The sequence below is a fragment of the Electrophorus electricus genome, chromosome 6 (assembly GCF_041902795.1).
Source record: "Electrophorus electricus isolate QZ-2024a chromosome 6, ASM4190279v1, whole genome shotgun sequence".
In the NCBI taxonomy this organism is placed as follows: domain Eukaryota; kingdom Metazoa; phylum Chordata; class Actinopteri; order Gymnotiformes; family Gymnotidae; genus Electrophorus; species Electrophorus electricus.
In genome coordinates this window covers 13,647,913-13,670,988 of record NC_137502.1, presented here as the reverse complement: position 1 = coordinate 13,670,988, position 23,076 = coordinate 13,647,913, and the positions used below count along the sequence as shown (strand labels likewise).

At 46.4% G+C, this 23,076-nt stretch overlaps 1 protein-coding gene and 1 long non-coding RNA gene across 9 annotated transcripts in view; one reads left to right on the top strand and one right to left on the bottom strand.

The window, feature by feature from the left end:
- shf (Src homology 2 domain containing F) overlaps positions 1-23,076 on the bottom strand; it is an 84,855-nt gene that overhangs the window by 47,202 nt on the left and 14,577 nt on the right. For all 8 annotated transcript variants that reach the window (XM_081715588.1, XM_081715589.1, XM_027008005.3 and 5 more), the window contains exon 2: positions 20,647-20,779. In XM_081715588.1, the coding sequence (XP_081571714.1) occupies positions 20,647-20,779 (133 nt within the window). The remainder of the gene's footprint in view (positions 1-20,646; positions 20,780-23,076) is intronic.
- On the top strand, positions 15,602-20,342 carry LOC145658505 (uncharacterized). The gene is made up of 3 exons (XR_014124076.1): positions 15,602-17,494; positions 17,690-17,749; positions 19,922-20,342. It is a non-coding gene; the product is annotated as an uncharacterized LOC145658505 (long non-coding RNA).

Below are 23,076 nucleotides of genomic sequence, written 5' to 3'. Positions count from 1 at the left end.
CTGAAACATCTCCGAAAGTCAGCCGCCATGTCTGGCATTACGGACAAAGCGATGACGCCAAAGATTCAGAGGCACAAGCTTGTCGGGTAGCGAGCACACAAGAGGCCCTGTGCCGATTCTACTGGTAAAACATTATCTTTGGGTCTGATCTTTTATTTTGTATTTATTATTTAACACAGCACAAAATACTCCCACCACTCGTTTGTAGGAACACCTTGCAGGTGTGCAGTTCGAGTCTCTAGTCTATCGCTATGTACAGATTGTGTTGCCATCCTCTAGCGCTATGTCACTTGTTCCTTATTGGCTATTAGACCACTGTTGGCTGGACGTTTTCCGGTGACAGACTACTTTTATCCCACCAGAGATGTTCACACATTTAAAAATACATAGCAACACTGCTTTGTTAGACTCTTACAAGCTCAAGCCCACACAAAAGCCACTGTGGAGTCAACGTCCTGCTGGGAACAGTCCGCTGCCTAAATAATATCTGGGCAACATGGCCCTGTGGTCAGAAACAGACCAGTGATAGAGGAAGGATAGAGAATGGTGGTACTGTGCATGCCAGCAGTCAGTACACTTACAAAATGCACCTACGTGCACCAAAACTACACCTACGATAGATGTACCTAATAAAGGAGGCAGTGAAGGTGTTTCTTATACAGCGGCTGCTAAGTGCTTACTGCCTATTAACACGTCTAGTATAAATAAGTCTTCTATTTGGCAGTTCAGCTAAGTTTCTATCTCGAAGTACAGTCACACTGAGTGGTGCAGGAAGAGCAACAGACAGTAAATCCATAAAGCGAGCGCTTAATATGGCACTCGCGGCGCACAACCAGGCGAGGGAGGGGCAGCACCTGCGCGGCTGCCCCGGATTCCCTCAGCCGCGCACGCTGCCTCCATCTTTTCTTCTGCTCCAGCCATTAGTTCAGTGTGTCACCAAAGCGGAACACGGGTGTTCCCATGACCCAGCTGCCCGGGCTTGTCTGTCCGCGGCGGTCCCGTGGCATGTTAAGATGCTGGGCCAAAGGCGACTGCCCCTCCGCTCTTGAGCTGGAGAACGCCGGGTCGCCGCCCCTGTTCCCGACGCGCACGCACACGCCCACCCCGAAACCACGCTCTGCGGCACACCAGGGCTAGCGAGTGAAGGCGCGCCGAGCTGATTTTGCCGTTTATCAAAAGCCGCAGACAGGTGTCAGCCGATAGCTCGGGCGGTACCGCTAGGGGTGCTGTCGGGGTCCCCGCAGTATTAATAGCGTGCGCCATGGTTCCAGCAGAGATACCGAGCCAGCAGAAGAAAGCAGGAAAAATAGAAGGAGAAAAGAAAAATCAAACAGATTTTTGGGGGGGGTTCAAAAGCCAGACGAGAGATTGTGTTCTACTCTGGGAGAGATGGCGTGTTCTGCGCCCGGCCCTGACATGCCCTGCCTTATCTGTCCCCAGCGCCAGGGCCGTCCACCCTTATCAGAAAACAGAGACGGCGTACACGGCGGTGCTTATGTTGGGACTGACCTCCATCTCGGCGTGAGACCGGTATTTGCAACCTTGCTGTGTTTTGCCTATGGCGTCGAGCTAGTGCCACAGGCTGACGGGTAGATGCGCAAACATGCGTGCACGAGCGTGTGCACGCTCGTCTCATAGGTGCGCGCTCTTTGTGATGTGTCTAAAGGGGTTCCTGTCACATCAGTTCGAAGGCCTCTCGAAGGATTGGAATGCATCGTCTTTCAGCGGTTCCATCATGGACGCAGCGGCACGTGTTAATCCGAACACGCGTTACAGTGGACGGACGGTTCAAAGCAAACTCTAAGACAAGCTCTGAATCTTCCCCACCTCTCCAAAACCGGCTTTAGGAGCCTGACGCTGATCCAGCCTCCGCCGAACCCAGCCCAACGTGCGCAGGCTCTTGGCTCCGAGAGGAAGGGCTGGGAATTTACATTTACATTTACGGAATTTAGTAGACGCTCTTATCCAGAGCGACTTACAAAAGTGCGTTGTCATTTACTCATAGAATATAAATACAGTACAGTAGGTTAGAATTAAACATACCAATGAACTAGAATACTGTAGAATAAAGGGATGAATGCTGATACCTAGAAGTGCAAAATACATAAGGTCTTAAACAATGATAAGTGCTATAAACAATAAGTGCTAGAGTTTGTTAAAAAGCATAAATAGTGCCCTACAATAAGTGCTAAATTAGTCAGTCAATAAGGGAGCAGTGTCAGTGGGATGGACCCACAAGCTTCCGACTCAACTGTCTTCTTTTTTCCCCTATCTAGCCTGGAGGGAGCGCCCCGAATTATGTAGCCGCCAAACTGAGGAAGGAAAGAAATCCGAGGAGAAAAATGTGTGTACAACACAAGCTGTGTGCTACCTTCAGGATCACACACATGTACGCACAAACATATACAAATACTAACACTCTCTAAATCGCTCTTTTTCCTTGATGCCACGGCTCGGATGGGCTCTTTGGAGCATTTGCCACTGCCAGGATTGAGCCAGTAAGCAGAAGTATGCTGTGCTGAAGTCAAACCCTTCCAGCAGCTGAGGAAATCAATTCTTCATGGGAGTTGCAGATGGGGGGGGGGGGTGTTACTCATTTTTACATAGCACGTCTGAGCATTCCTTAAGTTTGCAGCAAAGCTGGTAATTTGGCCATGCAGTAAAACTGTACTGAGCTGCATAGCCAATCAGTCTGACATGTGCACAGGGAGCAATGGATGGATGAAGGTACAGGCATAGGAGAAAAAAAGAGGCAGAGGGACAGGCGAGTAAAGAGGGGACGAGAGAAAACTGCATGACTTTGAAAAGTCTTCGGGTCGGTGGGCTTTGCTGAGACTTCAGCGTGGACCGGCAGCCCTGGGGAGACGGTGGCGTGAATGTGGGACACCGCTGACGTCTCCGCGGAGAGCTTGGGGCTGGCCTGGGAAACAAAGGGAGAGGAAAAACTCCAGCCGGCACAGGCACTCGAAAGTCTGCTCCAATTAAACGTCAGCAGTGCAGACTGGCATCTCGGGCCAAGGCAGCCTGGTGGGCTGGCAGGAGTGTTCGGGCTGAGCCCAGCCGGTTTTAGCACAGGCGCGATGGAGCACTAAAGCCCTGCAGAGTCCAATTACTCGGTATGAAACCGCAATCGCGGCGCGCACGTCTTCGGGAAATAACTCAAGACTCCGGCACTGCCACACTGTGGCATCCTGAGGGCATCCATTTGGAAGGCCTGCTGAGATAATACCAGATCAGAGGGAAGTTAGAGGATGCTCTTGGAAAAGAGAAAGACTAGACTGCTGTAGGCCTTGGCCGTGCCTCTATCAGACGCCTGCTTTGAAGCTACAGTTTGTTTGATAGGGCACCTTTTACTTGTGTAAGACAGACCACCCAGGAGCAGCACACAGGGAGGAGGAGACTAAGCAAATGGACTGGGCATGGAATTTAACAAACTGGAAGGCGTAAGCTAAGTTGAACTGCATCTGACACTTACACGTGACTCACGTGAGGCCACGAGGACAGCGTGACGAGCTCCCAGCCTGTAAGCAACATGCACTGGGAGATGCTAAGTGGAGACACTGGGCAGAACCCACCCTGGAGACATACATCTCTCTCTACACACTTGGCACCTGGCATAATCGCTGTCTCTCTCGGTACTGAATGAAATATTCCCTCAGCCGTATCGCGGTGCCTTCTAAAAATCCCTTGTGGGAGTATCTGAATCTCCTAAATATTCAGAGCAGGTCTGGAGCCGAAGGAAGAGGAGTCTGGGGGGGGGGGGATTAGCTCAAAGAGAGAGAGGGGGAGAGCGCGCCTGTTCCCCGCTGCAGCCTCAAGATCCAGCTAGTCATGGCGTTTTTAATCACACACAACAAACTCATACGATTTGCTATGCAGTGCAGACCAATTCCGGAATAGGATAATCCTGTTTCCAGGATCAGATGTGTTTACAAGCCAGAGCTGCAGCATCTACAGCTGCTATAGCATATATGCGTACCCATAAAAGGAAAATGAAAATATGGCTCATCCATTTTTGAAGCATGCATCGAAAAACCTTCCCTCTGACGTCTGCCTACACCACTTAACCTTGGGAATCCAGCAAGCAAGCCCCTGCCCTGAAGCTACTTCCCACTAAACTATCATCACAGTGTTCTCTGGGCTCTCCCGCTAATGTTTCTCCACGGGCCACCTGGATGAGGAGGTATGTGGCTGGCATAGAAGCCATTTGTGAAAGGTGTGAATCAGGATCAAACCTAATAATTACTGTGAATCATAAGGTCATTCACATCCTTTGCGCAGGTTAAAACTCCATGAATATCTTGTTTTCCTCTTATGATAAACTATGTTTCTATCTTGCTGATGTCTTTGCCCAGTTAAACTAATAACAATCCATCTTTCCTTTTCTAATCTATCTGTTAATCTAATCTAATCTAAACTGATCTTGACAGCATTTAAATTGAGAAGAGTTGGCTAAATGATAAGGAGAGGGTGTTCTCCCCTTACATAGCCTGGCTTTTACCTCCTCTTTAGGCAGGTAAAGAGCAGGTAAAAATGTTCTGCCGTCATCTCACAACACATATCCAAGAGGTGGGAGTTTCAGTTGACGGTCACATAATGACTAGCACCAGGCTAAATGACACTGCCCGAGAAGAGGATTGGCTGGGTTGGCTGGTAAAAATGTTTCTTAGTTTCAGAGCCGGCCACAGCTGTCCACTGTCCAACAATTCGACAGATATTAGCTCATTCGTTCCATAAGCTTACAGGAGATATGTTTAGAACTGGAAACTTAATAGGTGTCACATCATTTTCTGATAATGGAATTACATTAAAATGCAAAGCAGTAAAAAAAAAAAAAAAAGCCAAAATGAGTTACAGAGTAGCTTGTATCCAAAGCAGCTGTATTCCAAAAACTTTGACAAACTGTTTTGTTTGAGTTTTTTTGTCTCCTTATTGTTTCTTTGGGCAGTGCTTCATCGCTCCACGGCAACGAGTCTTTGAGTGTGTAGAAATTCATTTCAATGGCACTCATAGACAGATGAGGGCTGAAGAGAAGATGCCATCAGTTCATCCTGTCTGTGGCTCTCTTTTATTGAGGTGAACTGCTCAGAGTCACACACTGCCAGGGTGGGAGCAGTAATTGCATTTCCAAAAGTGGATAATAAAAAAACGACAGAACAGCCTCATCCATTCACATTCTCTCTCTCTCTCTCTCACACACACACACACACAGACCAATCATATTAGTGCTCTACATCCTTATTCTTTTAGTAGAAGGGCTTTTACCACCACCTGCTCAGTGCAATAATGCAGACATCAGTGTCCTTTGTCCCTTTTAGTTGTGCTGTCCAAGTTTGTATCACAAACAGAAAAGATACACACAGACAATATAGAGATCTGCCAGACCACACACTATTGTACTGCAGGGATCTACTGGAACACACACCAACACACTGCAGGGATCTGCTGGAACACTCAAGGATGAACACACATATGCGCACACACACACACACACACACACACACACACACACACACACACACACACACACACACACACACACACACACACACACACACACTCATTTTCTTCCAACTATTTATAAACAACTGCCACCACACGGGCCTTCTAGTTTGTGATTATGTGTACACAAGATCACCTGATGATTGAGCTGCATTCTACAGGTATGTAAAAAATGCAATCATGGCCAAAGCACAGCACTATTTCAAACTCATTACTACTCATACTGCTGCAGGTTGGCTATGTGGTCTTACGGTCCACATAGCTGCCTATGATCCAGCTCAGATCTGGTGTGTTAATCAGCGGCTAGTCAAGCAGGGGAGAAATGAAAGCTGGCCAAGTATCCATGGGTCTTATGGTAGTTCGGAGGTGGTTGACCGCAGAAGGGTCCTCACACAGCACAACAATCTGTTCACAGTGGACCAGCTGTTCTAGAACAGACGTCAGCCCAGCTCCATGCTGCCCAGCCTACAGAGAGACCCAACCTGTCGAGAAAGGTGACGGCTGGCCGCGGCGTGAGGTTCCGCCAACCTCTTCATTTCAGAGATGAGCAACCACTGAGACAAGCTTCAAAAATTGTACTGTAGCCAACAACTGTGACTGCAAACTGTCATTCTCTCACTCTTTCGCTTCAATGAAACAACATTCTAGAACACCTTGGTGACCATATGCTGAAGGCATGCAAGCCATGGGAATAAGCACACTAAAAGAGAAGTGCCCATAATGCATAGCAGCAGGGTGTGGTACAGCCCTACAGTGAACCCCAGCTCGAGGTCATGTTGGCGAGCCCCAGTGCTTCCTGGTAAGTGCTGATGGAGTTTCATTTTCTGCCTGCAAGTCTGTTATGTTTGCTTATTGTAGCAGGCATCAGAAGCTCAACATGGAAAGGAAATACAATTTTTCTTTTTTTGTGAATAATCAGGTTACAGTGATACCAGAAAAATTATAATTATATTTACATGTTCTAAGTGCATGTTCTAAATGCAATATATTATATTCTGTTTATATATTGGGTATTATATTGTGACGACCACCATGTCCTCTTCTGGTTGGGGGTAGGCCTAGGGTGGGGTTGTGTTTATGCAATGTACCTGCAGGTCTTTAGGTGAATGGCTTATAAAGGGACTGAGCACAGAGGTAATTGTGTGTGCACTGTAAGGGAGGTTTAATCCTGTTTCTCTTCTCTCTCCCATGTGTGAACCAAGTGTGCTGTGTAGACTGATGTGACTGTCTGGATCTTCTCATCATATCTTATTAGGAACAAATTTTAGTCTTGTCCTAGACAGTGTTTCTTATTAAACCTTTAACCACTTTTGCTAAAATAAAATGTATAGATTTTCATTAAATTGTGGTGGTCTGCCCTTTATATTGCGGCCTTAACGAGCTGCCTGTAACAATACATTTTTGTAAGCAGGTTTAGTAGGTTGCTGATGTTTTTCTTGCACTTGCGTTCTTAGTTTCACACAAAGAACAAACCTTTTCTTTCTTAATTAGATTGCTAGCAGTTCCTGACTCACTGGGTGCATTACGATCAATCTATCAAAGTCTGCTTTATTTGAACTTATACTGTCCATTGTTAAGCATTTCCTAAATATCTGCATGCAAGTCATGAAAGTCAGCACTTTAAGAGACCAGCTCAAGCCTTTATCGGATTACACTTATTTCATCTTAGAATAATACAGTAAAGGTGTTTTATGTGACAAACAGAAGTTCAGTGTATGTTCAGATTATGAGTGTGCTTGAAGATGTACCAGTTTACATACGACACTTATATGGCCCGTATGATATCACTATTCTCTTGTATTTATGGGTATTCCACTATGATGTCATTATTCCCGCAAGCATTCCAGCTGGAGGTCTGGGTTAAGTGGGACATGTTTACAGCAGCTGATAAGTTTCATGAGAGAATGAGACGCTGTAACACAACACTCTCATCTTAAACACAAATATGTCTGACCGTGAGTTGTTTTGGCTAATCGCTAACCTCGGGATGCTATTTCAGTCGGATGAATCATTAAAGGTCAGGCTGCGGATCTCACGTGTCTCCTAAAAGCCACACTCCTCCTGTCACAGGATTTCTGCACCCTGCAAAGCGCTCGAATTTGATTGTGTGCGCCTTCTCGGAGTGCCAGGTCCCACTCAAGATTCAGAGAATCTTCATCATCTCCTGCTTGCGCCATTTTCTTACACATATCGGGGTCGACACCCAGATCTTTAGACAACCTCTCCTGACTGTCGGGAAAGGAGTGCCGTCAGCGAGGGAAAGTTCCCACACTCCCTACTGCATGGCCGTCGGCCGGATTGCAGCCGAACCCGCAGACGTCTCTGCCAGTTTGATTTATACCTAACTGACTGAGTCAGATCTGAATGGCTTAGCCTAATCATAAAATTAAGTCTTTGATTTTGTGCTCAGTTCAGACACACTGCGTTTGAAGGCGCATCAAGGTTGATTCATTGCACTGCTATTAGTAATCCCGATGACAAACGACGCTCTCCGGTGAGCGGGACGTGTGCCGAGGCAATACATCACTGTGGAATATTTGGTAATTAAACTTCTCATGCATAATTCAAAGTTAAGTAATGCAAAAGCTCTATTCTTCATAGCAAATGGTGGGTTTTATAATGTGTTAAAATGTAAAGGGATGAGGAGACAACAGACAGGATTGGAGTAAGTGTTTTTTTTTTTGCTGGGTGATGATGCAAGTCAGCACACTGTGCTTGTAGAATTAAAAAACAAAATGTGTTAAACCCTCTAGAGGCATCTGAAAAGGTGTGTGTGTGTGTGTGTGTGTGTGTGTGTGTGTGTGTGTGTGTGTGTGTGTGTGTGTGTGTGTGTGTGTGTGTGTGTGTATAACACCCTCATAGCTAAATGAGATCTCATAAAAGACCAGTGCTGATTTTTATTGCCTTAGCTACAGCTGACACCACACACTTGGAAGTATCCATTCATACACACATGTGGACACACACACACACACAGGCACTGACACACATGTGCACACAGAGCCATAGCTATCTAATGTCCATCTCACTGGCAGTAACCAAAATACCTCTTTGACGTCACCATAACAGGCCAACAATTCCCCTCCCTTACCATCCCATCTATGTGCTGCTAAAGTCACACTTACACACATACACACAAGTGTACACACACACACACACACACACACACACATACACACACACACACACACACACACACACACACACATACACGCACACATACATACACACACACACACACACACACATACACACATACATACACACACACACACACACACACACACACACACATACATACACACACACACACACACACACACACACACACACACACACACACACACACATACACACATACATACACACACACACAGCCTTTTAGGACTTTCTTCCTTTCTGCACTGCCCAAGGGACTGCTGCACTTGCCAAGCCAGCCACTGTTTGTCCCTCTAATGGGAGTCCAATTTAATCTGCTTTGACAGCAATCACCCTAAACGCAGGCTGACGTGCTCAGAAGGTGGCAGGCTAATGTGAATGACACGGCCAGTATGCAGAGCTTACAAATGGAGTCGTTTGGGACACAGCCCCGCCCCCACAGTACCACCACCACGCCCCTCCCAACCTCCCCCCACTCCTCCACAGCTACTGTACCTGTACATTTCTGAGTGTTAATGTTTGACCAGGTGTGTCAATTATTTACCCAAATGAGACATAAGCCCTTTTTTACAATACAGTTTTAAGCGTGAAGTTTATAACTTGTACTCATATAATTTACACATAAACTATTTTAAAAAGCCATTTACCGAGAAAGCTTAAAAAACTTAAAAAGTAAATTTGTTTGATATATGTGTACTTCCCTTGACCAAAGCTAGGCTAAAGCTAAGGTAAGCAAGGCCTTGTGGTTCCTGCTCTTTTGAACTACTGCCTCTTTCACTTGAAATACAGCCATCGCCAGCTGCTATAATGACACCAAGTGGCACTAAGTCAAATAAACAGCAAAAACAGGAAACTGCCTTTGCAACAAAGAGAAAGAGAGAGAGAGAGAGAGAGAGAGAGAGAGAGAGAGAGAGACAAACACACACACCCAATCAGTGGTCTGGCTGGGCCAGCAGCATCAAGTAAGGGGGAGGTTAGGATCCAAAGGCCCTGCCTTGTACAATCACATAGCATGATGGTCCTCTCAAACACACACACACTATGAGAGAGATGGAGAGAGTGCAACAGAAAATCAGAGAGCAGGGAGGGGACTGATGATCCCTGCAACACTTTCAATCCAATTTCAGTCATTACATCCAGTGACGTTTCCAGATTTCTAGATCTGATTTATCATGGCCAGCTATGACAGCCCAGTGGAGACATTTCATCATGTACAGGGGCTCCTATCCATCCCATGCACTGACTCATGCCCTGCCCACACCTCCCCCTAAATTACATCAAGCAGCAAATCAATGCACAGTCAATTGCACGGGGAGAGCCAATCACGTGGGCACTCCCTGCAAGAGAGGCGGTCCCTCTGACAGCCAAATCATGCAGCAGTTATTGAATTATCAGTACAGGGCACATCTGTACATTAATAGTGCCATCAACAGTTAATGGAGTCTGTCTCTTCTCTCAGTAGCGCCTTCACTGTTCAGCGGTGAACACAGGAACAAGCTGAAAAGTATAGATCACTATCAGGTATCTTTGCTCTCAGCAAACGTGCTCACAAGCGTGAGAATGAACCATCACATGCTTTGGCTCATCAGAGAGAGAGAGAGAGAGAGAGAGAGAGAGAGAGAGAGAGAGAGAGAGGGGAAGAGGGAAAAGGGAGTTGGAGAAAGGGAGAGGGAATTTCCCCTAACTAGCTCTGTTTATTGGTGGACTGGTGAAAACAGAAACTAGCTGAGAAAGCTGAAATGTGCTTTCTAATCATCTACACACAGGCGCATGCACGTTCACATATATGCATACACACGAGTGCATGGGTATGCACATAAAAACAAAATCTGAAAGGAAAAAAACAACCTTCCAGTCACACCTACGCCTACCGCTGTGGCGATATAATGAGCACAGTCTCTTCCGTATGGTAACGTCTGGTTTCCGCCAGAACCTGTTCCGACTCCGCCCCCAGCCCTCGGCGCTGCTGACGGCTGCAAGTGATTGGCAGGTACGCCCTGTCCCACCTCACACTACTCCAGAAACGGCCCCTGCTAGCCCCCCACCGGGAATGTAGCCATGGGTGACCAGGGGCCATGGCGGCGTGTGAGCGTGCGGTCTGGGGTCTGCTGCAACATGCCCGCGCGGTTGTGCCTGTCGCTGTGCATGGGCCAGAAGGCTCACGAACACGGGCACAAGCCGCCACAACGGTAATGAGTCACTGTAGCAACCCCACCACACCCTGTTGGGAGTCATTACAATTATGGTTACACTTCAGAGAGCCCTAAAAAGAAATTGTCTGAAAGAAATGTCATCGCCAGCATCCACAAAACGTATTGAAAACTTTACTATCCATTACAAACAGAAAAATTAATATGTTTAATATTCTGCCATTTAATATAATGGCTAATAATAAATACAACACCTCATACACAGTACAGTATATAAGTGAAGTAAGTCCATTATAATTCATCTCACCTTTTTCACACTGGCATTCCCAGTGGCAGTCAGAGCAGAGCAGTGGCTATGGCCGCTAATGCAGGCATGGCGCTGAGAAGTGGCCCCAGTGCAGGGGGGACCGCTGAGTGTAAGGGGCCAGCAGGGCGGGACACACCCTAATGAACCCATGCTGGGTGCCGACGTCACGGCCATGAACCAGGCATTTACTGCCCCTTGGAGGTCCGGAGGTGAGGTGACCCACTGTAGCCCTGCTGCTAATGGGGTTCACAGAAACGTGTGTGTCACTGTGACATAGTGCTTGGTCTAAAACACGCACAAACGCACTGGTACACACTCGTACATGCACACGCACACAGACGGCTTCCACGGGCCCAACAAAGCATGTAATCGTGTTATGACTGTGGCATGACTGGACCCTTCAGTGCCCATGAAGTGTGGGAGTGCATGTGTGTCCTTGCATATGTGTGTGCTTGCATGTCTGTGTGTACAAGACTGAGGACGAGAGAGAGTTATACAGCTGCAGCAAAATGATTCATTTGGTAATCAGATAATCTGATGATTACATGTCTGATTAATCTAAACCTGCAGGGATCAAATTAATTGCTTTTGCACTAACAGGGGCAGGCGTCATGGATCAGGTCTTACTAAAACTCAAAAGCTTTCTGATGAGTAGGACTATAAAGGGTTAACAAGTTCATCAATTAGAAAAAAAAAAAAAAAAACTACCACACATTTTCATACTAAGAAAAGGCAGTGTGGTGTGATGGTGAGAAACAAGAACTATGGCCACTCTAGGTTAGAGCACTTTCATGTATGTAGAACTCCACAGGGGCGTCCGCTGAGAAATGGGACGTGTTAACTGTGAGGTGATGTGGTGTTAATGTTTAAAGTACTTTGGAATAATAATTGTGTTTTGCCGGGAGAACTGAGTTCCAAGTGAGAAATATAGTGAAGGTCACTGCTCAGTAAATGTCATGTTTAAACTGGTCATGAGGTAAATAGCACAGGAACTTTTAACAAGATACAATGCTTTAAAGACTTCAGTCCATTGCAAAGTTTATGTAGGCCTATATTTTCAATGGGCACTTGTGCCTGTGTGTGTGTGTGTGTGTGTGTGTGTGTGTGTGTATATGTATGTGTGTGTGTGTGTGTGTGTGTGTGTGTGTGTGTGTGTGTGTGTGTGTGTATGAGCCTCATTACTCCTAATCTAAAGCACAGGGCACAGTGGTGCCTTCAACCCACACAAGCAAATGATTCTAACATAAAAAAGCATAATTCCTATAACGTTGTAGCTAATAAATGTAATATACCGTATGCCATATGCAATATACCATAATGTCAATAAAATAAGGTCAATCATAAGCAAACAAACAGTCTGACACAGTGTGATGGGAAAGAAGCCAACACTACCGGCACTATAGTGGCATTGTATCCACTATCAGCCAGGCCTAACCGAGGTTCAGTTATTAATATTGCCAACAAGGGTTACATTTTCTTCTTAGTTTATTGTTAACGATACTAAGTATAAAATCATACTCACAGCTTTTCAGAGGCTTTTAAAATGTAGCACTGCCATTTAGCTGGTGCAGGCTGTCTGTTCTAACTTGTTAGCAAGCCTCCGAAAAATTCAACATTGTGATACGTATATATCATATATTCTGAAAATGCCACAGGTGGCCGGTCTTCCAGCAGGAGGGACACGCCCCCTCCTGCTCCCAGTCACCTACCTACTAATCCCGCTCCACCTGTTCCTCGTCTCTCTCCCTCACTATTTAAACCCGCGGGTCCCCGAGGACAGTGCTGTGCATTAGCGGACTACGCCTTGAAGCGTCAAGACCGAGCGCTATGCCACGTCCGTTTGTTTTGCTTTGGTCGCTACTCTGTATTTGGGTTCTAGATAATAAGGAGCACCTTCTTTCATCCATGCCTCTTGCTCCCTCTGTGTCACCGCCGTCAAAGAAAACACATCATCATATTACTTTTTTGTGCCTAATATAACATTTCTTTGCCTCCAAATAATTTTATTAATTTAGCAAAATTTCCGATTTCTTTAAAACAGTTTAAAATCTGAACAGCTGTTTTTTTTTCTTTATCTTTCACACCCAAGCATCGCTGACTGCCCCCAGGCCTTAATAAACAAACAACTTAAAAAAAAACAAAAAAACAAAAAGACTTGCACTGTGAGGGACTCAAGCAGACATACATTGTTGAGATAATTTATGAAAAGTGGTGACCTCTTTTAAACTTCACCCTCTTAAATACTCCTGTAAAGACTGAGCTGGGCATTGGTGTTTGTGTGTGTGTGTGTGTGTGTTTATTCAGTCTGGGCTAATGGATTTATTAGTTGCAACCTGAAACTGGAAAACTGTGGGGACGTATTACCACGACAGTGGAGAAGGCATGCTTTAAGATTAGCCCATTGACAAGCAACACTAGTAGGACTACTCGTCTAATTAGTGTGACAGGTCACTGGGCCGATCTTTTGCTGCCAGTACCAATGACCTTTCACCCAAATGTTCAGATTAAAGAGTGTTAAAGAAGGAAGGAAGAGACATTCGGGAAGGAAACAATTCCAGGCATGTTTGAAGAGCCCCATGACCCATCTGCAGACCCATCTACACCTACCATGGCACTCTGAATACATACACCTCCACCATGACCCATCTGCAGATACACACCTACCATGGCACTCTGAATACATACACCTCCACCATGACCCATCTGCAGATACACACCTACCATGGCACTCTGAATACATACACCTCCACCATGACCCATCTGCAGATACACACCTACCATGGCACTCTGAATACATACACCTCCACCATGACCCATCTGCAGATTCACACCTACCATGGCACTCTGAATACATACACCTCCACCATGACCCATCTGCAGATTCACACCTACCATGGCACTCTGAATATGTACACGTCAACCATGAAACCCAGCAGATACACACCTACCATGGCACTCTGAATATGTACACCTCAACCATGAAACTCAGCAGAGTTTCACACACCTCTACTGACAGATTAATATATCCATAAATCTTCAGCAGCAATGACTGAGAGACACACACTGATACACACTGATAGACACATACTCTCACACACACTCACATTCATAGACACACTCACACAGACAGAGTCTCTGACTTCTCAGGCATAAATGAAGAATATCAAGTCTGGCACAAACTCAAGATGCCCAGTCAGGACTCATACTGACTCATACTGACAAAAGCTCGTGCCACCGAACACACACACACACACACACACACACACACACACGAATACGCATGCGCACACATGCGCACCCACCCACCCACACCCACTTGCTGACAAGCCCTCACGTACCGCATGCGGTCCAGCAGTGGCTGTAGCCATTTTCGCCTGCGCCAGCCGAGGGCGCGACGCATCAGGAGGGAGGGAGGCCCGCGGTCATCAGCCCCGCACAGGTCTGGCCATCTCTGGCCTCTTCTCCTCCGTAAGAGGGGAAGATGGGGGCGGGGCACTGGGGCCCATGCTGTGCGCTTCATCGCTAAGTGGACGTCCCACCCGCTAACGGCTATGGCGGATGGCTGGTTCCAATCCCCCTCTCCCCTACGGGTTCTTATGGAATGAGGAGGCGAAGGACATACATCAGCACGCCTCACCGTGCACCGGAGAGAGGATGACCCACAAAGTGGGGGTTTTTTTTGGGGGGGGGGGAATAATTGCAAGAGGTACATAGCATTGGAAGGAAGCATTCTGCTCTCCCTTCCTCTCCCTCTCTTACTCTCTCATGCCCCCCCTCACTCTCCTCTCACTCCCACCCCTTCGCCTTCACATGTCTGAACATCTTCAGGTTTCTTGCTCTCAGCAAACCAGTACAAGGGTGAGGACGTACAGCAACATGCTTTGGCTCGCCAGACCCAGAGCGCGCGAGCAACTCAGCAGCCGCTTTGCATAAATCTCTTCCTCCTCCACGGATAAATAACAGCACAGGTGGGGATCTGTTGCAAAATGAGAGAGAAGGGTGCATGTGTGTGTGTGTGTGTGTGTGTGTGTGTGTGTGCGTGCGGGCATGCGTGTGTGTGAATATGCATACTGGATTGCCTCTGATTCTGAGGACAGTAATGTGGTATGGAAGGCTGAGGGCAACCAGTGCAGAAGCAGGAGTAAGATGTCGTATGTGGAGGTGCAGGGTTTCCCAGAGCAACGGCCATAGCAACCTTCACTCTCACAAAGCAGGAATTCTGTTACTGCCTTTCTCACCAGCATCCAGCATTTCCTCATCCTCAAATAATAGCTATTATATATTAGGAGAATTATTATGATAATGTATAGACATATACACACACTATCGTTCTCATTTTACACACATACATACATATATATTATGTATGTTAGTGTGTGTGTGTGTGTGTGTGTGTGTGTGTGTGTGTGTGTATGTGTATATATATATATATATATATATATATATATATATATATATATATATATACTATGTCACTAAAACATCTGGCGGTAGTTTAATTAGGTTTAGGCTCTTGAATCAAATCCAGATAGCCACTTAGTCAGCTAAGACCATCATTGTAAGCTCCGGGAATGTTGTATTGCTCAATGCAATGGTGGATGTCACAGCTAGCACTGCAGGAGAATGGATTACAACAACTGGCAAGCAGTGTGTTCTAGTGAAGCAACACGGCCCAGCAGACAAGTCATCCATTGGCTTCAGGCAAATAAAAACACCACTCTTACACACACACACACACACACACACACACACACACACACACACACACACACGCTCGGCATCTGCAGAGGAAGTCATGTTCCTGTCGTCATACTGCTATCCATTTCTCTCTTGTTCAGCTTCTCCTCTTACTCAGGGAATTATCGTTGTGTGAACAAGAGTAGGAATGAGAGAGAGAGAGAGAGAGAGAGAGAGAGAGAGAGAGATAGAGAGATAGTGTGTGTGTGTGTGTGTGTGTGTGTAGCTGAGAGAAAGAGAGGAAGAGAAAAAGAAAAGAGTATGAGCAAGGGAGGAAGAGAGAAACCGAGAAACGCCATAAAGGCCATATTTGTTCATCATTTCCATCTTGTATGTTTGTGCAACCGGGAAAGGCTTGGGGGTTGTGGGAAAATTCTCATGTGGGGGCAAGGGGAGGAATCAAGCTCTTCCTCACACTTACCCACCCCCCACCCCCCCACACAGACACACAGAGACAGGGCAGGACAGAGTTGGTAGGCCATAATGCCTACTGAACGCAAGCTTGAGACAAGTCCCAACACAGCCATCTGTGTGTGTGTGTGTTTGTGTGTGTGTGTGTGTGTGTGTGTGTGTGTGTAAAGGGTGGGAATGAGGGGGAAGACATGAAAGTAAGAATGAAAGGGAAAGGAAAAGATGGAATTGGCAGCACACTTCCTTCCGCCTACATGGCATTTTTCACACAATGCCTCTAAGGAGGAGGAGAAGGACGCACTGGGCGTTGGGTTGGTATGTGTACACAGCTGATATGTAAGCTGTCACTGTGGTGGTGGACAACTGGATTACAGCATTTGGGTTCACATGGAATCAGAACAGGTACAAAAGGTCACTCCAGATCAAACATACTAAACAGACTAAACACCCTCACTGACACACACTCACACACGCATGCACATGCGCACACACTGGAGGGATTCGAAAGACCACAAAACAAACATATTAACAAAATCACTTATTATTAACTGAGCAATTTAGCAATTTACTAAAAATGTTATTTCATTTTATATTACAGTGAAAAACAACTTCTATTTAAGTAGACACCCCTATCGTTGATCTATAGAGCTACAACTTTAAATCTGAAATGCAGAGCTGCAAATGAGATTTAAAAATGCTGTGTTTTTTTCCCCTTTGTTTGTTTGTGTCTTTTTTATTGTGCCTTCTGTTCAGCATGGTAAGGGGTCTGTCCGAAAAGGTCTGGTCTGGTGCGCAGCCAAGGGGAACACGACTCGCATAGCAAAGCAGCGTTATCACTGAACACTACGAGACATGACACATAGGAATTCAGCTGGAATGGATTTTTGTTCACCTTTGTAGTTTTTCCATTCTCATCTACTCTAAAAAAGCAATGACTTATTGCATTTTTTTTTTGGCATGATATAATGGCATATTTTGGTTTTGTGACCATAAATTCAATGTGGTTTGTGAGGCGGCATGGTTTCTCATCTGTCGCACACTGGTGACCGTGGCGAACTAGTGCCCCTGTCATGCTAAGCCTGTGCCTGACAGCATGAAATCAAGGGTTGTGACATCATTCCCCACAACATGTCACTCCGTGTCCAAACAGTATTCGTTCTTCCTTATCAAGCACGGGACCTGAGGCATGGTTAACAGCAGTCTAGGAAAACTCCCGCAATGAAGATAGGTTTGCATGATATATCACTTCCATTATTATTTTTATATATATATATATATATATATGTGTGTGTGTGTGTGCGTGTGTGTATGCGTGTGTGTGTGTGTGTGTGTGTGTGTGTGTGTGTGTGCGCACTAAACCAGTGGTCAAATGTTTTTTGTATGTGTGTGCATGTGTTTGCAATGTGCATCTTGATCAACCTAGAACTTTCCAGATGAGTCTTCTGTGGGTGTTCTGATGAATTGCATCATTTATAAAATCCAGGTAACAATTTCCTTCAGTCAAAGATAGCTTCCGCTTTTGTGCTTTTGAAACACGGCAAAACCTTCCGCAGTCCCAGGTGGTGAGGGGCAGGAGGGGTTGGAGGGTATGCTGGGGCAGGAGGGGTTGGAGGGTATGCTGGGGCAGGAGAGGTGAGAGGGTATGCTGGGGCAGGAGAGGTGGGAGGGTAGTTGGGGCAGGAGAGGTGGGAGGGTATGCTGGGGCAGGAGAGGTGGGAGGGTAGTTGGGGCAGGAGGGGTTGGAGGGTATGCTGGGGCAGGAGAGGTGGGAGGGTAGTTGGGGCAGGAGAGGTGGGAGGGTATGCTGGGGCAGGAGAGGTGGGAGGGTAGTTGGGGCAGGAGAGGTGGGAGGGTATGCTGGGGCAGGAGAGGTGGGAGGGTAGTTGGGGCAGGAGAGGTGGGAGGGTATGCTGGGGCAGGAGAGGTGGGAGGGTAGTTGGGGCAGGAGAGGTGGGAGGGTAGTTGGGGCAGGAGAGGTGGGAGGGTAGTTGGGGCAGGAGAGGTGGGAGGGTATGCTGGGGCAGGAGAGGTGGGAGGGTAGTTGGGGCAGGAGAGGTGGGAGGGTATGCTGGGGCAGGAGAGGTGGGAGGGTAGTTGGGGCAGGAGAGGTGGGAGGGTAGTTGGGGCAGGAGAGGTGGGAGGGTATGCTGGGGCAGGAGAGGTGGGAGGGTAGTTGGGGCAGGAGAGGTGGGAGGGTAGTTGGGGCAGGAGAGGTGGGAGGGTAGTTGGAACAAAAGGGATTGGAGGGTGGTTTGGAGGAATGCAGGCGCATCGGTGGACAGGAAGGCGAGACAAATGTCAGAAAAGCCATTATCTTTATGGCCATAGTGTAATGGTGATGTTGATGGTGGAACGAAAAGTCTCTCCCAGGAATGAAATACAGATCCGATATGCAGCAATGCCTCCGAAAGCTACAGTTTGCCAGCAGTTTAGAGAGATTCTCAACCTCAGACCCAGGCTTGGTCTGAGCCCTTGCACCTGAGTACAGAAGAAACAAAGCTATTTTCACATTCTGAGAGGACTGAGATGAAATTGCTGAACTTGATGTTATCCAGTCTGGCCTCGCTGTAAAAGCTGAAAAGTGTTTCAACATTGTTCAGAATGGTCATTATTCATCCACGTTATTGCAAGCACAGATCTGAATTTCTATAATTGATGTTATCAAGTACAGCCTAAGTACCAACTCAGAAGCTTAAGGAAACTTCCTGAACTGGGCTTTAAATATAACATCAGAACCTGGAATTGCATAAACATCATATGTGAATGTACATGTGAATATAGTCAACATAACCCGAGAACAGTCAACGACTGCAGGCTAGCTGTGAGCAATCTGAACCTGTGTGAAGAGGTAAAGAGCAAACAGAGAAAAACAGCATGTATTGTATTACAAGTGCAGGGACTACACACACATTTATTGCACTCAGAATCTTGTCCTTAAAGACCACTTTAAGCGGATTACTTTCGACAGTTTCCGTTTCTCAGTAATTTCTTCATTCCCTAATGATATCCTGTATTCGCAATGAATAAGAGTCTTACAAAACACCTTCCTTTTCGACAAACTCACATATCTGTGCACACACAAACACACGCTGGCACAGTGACACAAAGGGAGTCGACCTTGACCCTCCTCCCATCGCTCACCTCAGCTCTCTGGAGGGAGTGGGGAGGTTGATCAGGAAGGCCGATGCTGCTTTACAGCTCAGTGCCCAACAGACGAAAAGGAGAGGAGAGGAGAGCAGAGGAGAGGAGGAGAGGAGCCAATAACAAATGCAGCCAAAGAACCATGAAATTTCACTGTAATCTTAGTTTTCATTGTATTCTTTGCTTTCATTACTGAACTAGCAGAGAAAGTAACTGAACTGCAAATGAAATAAACCTACATCTTTCTCAAAGGGAGTGCTATGATTTTTTTTGTTCTTTAATAACATTTTTCCCATTAGCAAAATACATAAACATACCAGACTGCCAAAAGAAACGAACATCACACAGCACTGCTCTCATTCACACGTATCGCTGCTTTGGTTTGATGGGTCTAAGAAAGGGAAACTGAAATGCAAATGCCTTCTTTGATGCAGATTAACACTCATTTGCCTTTCCATTTGTCTTTCATGGCGTAAATCTGCACACTGTCCCTCGGCGAATGATATCGGAGAAGGGTGGAACAATAGCGGAGCGGCACTCCATTGTTTCGGGCCAGACGAGGAATACAGTTCACCCACAGAGCCTTCTATTGTTCCGGCCTACAGCCAGATGAGAAAGAATCTGATAGTGAAGACAATCTCTCCAGATGACATCATAATTCCTATTAACTATGCCAGGCCTCATTACATCCTGTGTGTGTGTGTGTGTGTGTGTGTGTGTGTGTGTGTGTGTGTGTGTGGGTGGGTGTATGGGTGTATACGCTTGTGGGTGCGTGCGTGGGTGCGTGCATGGGTGCACATGCCTCTTGACACACACAGTCTGTTGCTTATTTACTACGAAACGTCAGGGTTCAGAATGTGTTTATTTGAACCTAGACAGGCCACATATGGCCAGTGTCCTCATTCAGACAGGTGAGCTACACCCCCCCCCCCCCCCCCCCCACCCCCGAGTTCTGGACAGCAGGGCTGATTAAATAAACGCTAGCCGCAGAGCACAGAACAAAGAAACCACGACCGACTGCGTGTGGAACAGCAGACCAAGAGGACAAGCTATGGATGACCAAACCTTATGGTCAAGGTCCACAAGTCACTGAGTGGGTCAAAACCGCCTATGACAGCATCCATCATTAACCAACGAAAACAATAAAAAAGCAAATAAATACATTAAAAAATATGTTGGTGTATCAAGCCTTTTATCGAAAAGCAACATTACTACGACAGGGTGAGAGCACCGCCTTACCAGCCATCATCTTCTGAGCCTCGTACGGCTCCATGTAGCCGTCGTTCTCCACGGGTTTCTCCGCGCTGCTCTGCGGGACTCCAGCCTGATCTGTGGCATCAAACGGGTCTGCATAGTCCTCCAGGATGATCACCTGCAGGGGGGAAAGGACAGTACCATAGGGGCTGTGATCAAAAGGCCCTGAAGGCTGAACCCCACAGAGACAGATGAGAGAGCAGGCAGGCTAACTCGGTAGTAACACAGACATAGTAAAGGGAACATATTTAAACATTTTATATTATATGTTAAGTCAGTTCTGAAACAATTTTGCTCATCGGTCCTAACTTATAGTGATCTGGGAGTGGTTGTAATATTCTAATGAGCGTGGTTGATTGACAGCTCACTGTGACAGACTACATTAACAAAATAACTTAGTACTGACTACTGTTGTGTCCTGCATTTAAACTTTTACCCAGCGTTAGGACTACCCATTTAATGTCAGAAAGGGAGAAAGTCTGGCCAAATGAATTGGTCGTTTTCTGGAATTTGATATTCAAAAGACACATTTTGTATATGTTGTGTTCCCAGAAGATTAACATAATAAGAAAACAAACACAGAATGCTGCTTTAATGTCAAAGGACAAGAACAGTGGTGTGGAAAGAAGTCTCTTCTTTTTTAATCTTTCCCTTTATTTTCTTTTGAGGATGTTTTATTGCCAAGTCACCTGCATTAACATCACACACTCATTGTCTTTGTGATACAAAGCTAGTAGTAGAAAGCAAGACTGAAAGACAAAGCAAAAGACAGAGAGCGAGAGAGAACCTACTGGCCCACAACGACTAGTAAACTCTCTCTCTGTGCTCAAGCGACACAGGACAAACTCAGCCTTTGGCAGGGAAGCCAGTCTAATTGCAGGCCTAGACTTTTGTAAAGGATATTTCATACTGAGCATGGCAATTAGGTGGACATCCTGGGCCATGGACACAAACAAAAGGTTCTGATATTCACTCATTACCCCAGAACTGTATCTCCTGCTGGAACGCAGTCCTCGGACACCAGAGGGCTGTAATCTACTCCACGCTAAGCCGGCAATTTGGAATATTTTCCACCATAACATTTTTAGGAGGGCTTACATGACTGGCAGCCTGCATACAAACACGCATGTTTGGGCTCAAAATTTCTGAGTATCCAGTGGAAAAACAAACAGGAGATGTGGTTGACATGCACATAAAGATGTCCAACTCGTTGTAGCAACTCCATACATGTGCATTTTACATTGTGTAATTCAGGGTGGGTAACATGGTTTTGGGAAACCGTTTGTCAGAACCTAATAAAACTGGGCAAAATAAATGAATGAATAATTTACACCACTACAGTGGCAACACTAATTATGGTCTGAAATGCAAGATGTCAGTGATTTAGTCTTGAGCGGGAGCACAGTCAGCGCATGCCATCTGCTGAGCTGGACTCACCCACAGCTCCGAGTCCAGTTCACAGCTTGGAAAAGGACCCACAGCACGCAACACTTCCGCATTCTCCAAACGAGCTCGCACGGAGTCCGGAGGGAAGCGAGCAGAGCCGGAATAGCAGGAGGGGAAGGAACAAGAAGAAAGCAACGGAAAAGTGATGCGATGACAGCGTTGAAGGAGAGGAGAGATGCGAGTGCAGCCGATCTGACAACTGAGGAGTTTGATTGGGAAAATACAGTGACCGTTCTGTGGTGATTTGTATGTGGACAATCAATGGGATAAATCTCTTTGCTTTTCAATGGCAGAAATGGCAGGACGAACAGAAGAGAGCATTCATCAACTGTTCTCCAGCATATCAACTATCATGTACTTCACTATCAGGACTATCAGACAAAGAAACTTGTGTTAAATAACAAAGACTGATTTTAGACTAATATCTGAAATGGCGAATAATACCGTTCATTTTTTCATAATCATATGGACTCTTTATTAATTGATTCCTTTGCTAGTTCATTCATCTTTGTTATTGAATATTTGGCTGCACAAAAAGTCATTGATTCACACCGACACTTACACTGACAAGGCAACCCCTCTCCCCCTCCAAAAAAGAAAAAACGAAACAAAAAACAGGACATCAGCAAAAATGCAGAGACAGAGCCAGCAGGGCCATATAAAAAAAGCAGCACTTCTCATAGGGCATCCAGGACTTGTGTGTGGGGCCTGAGCAGGGCGGGGCTGGACTGAGTGGGGTTTGAGCAGAGCGCAGTGGAACTGGGTGGGGCCTGAGCAGGGCGGGGCTGGACTGAGTGGGGTTTGATCAGAGCAGAGTGGGACTGGGTGGGGCCTGAGCAGGGCGGGGCTGGACTGGGTGGGGTTTGAGCAGAGCAGAGTGGGACTGGGTGGGGCCTGAGCAGGGCGGGGCTGGACTGAGTGGGGTTTGATCAGAGCAGAATGGGACTGGGTGGGGCCTGAGCAGGGCGG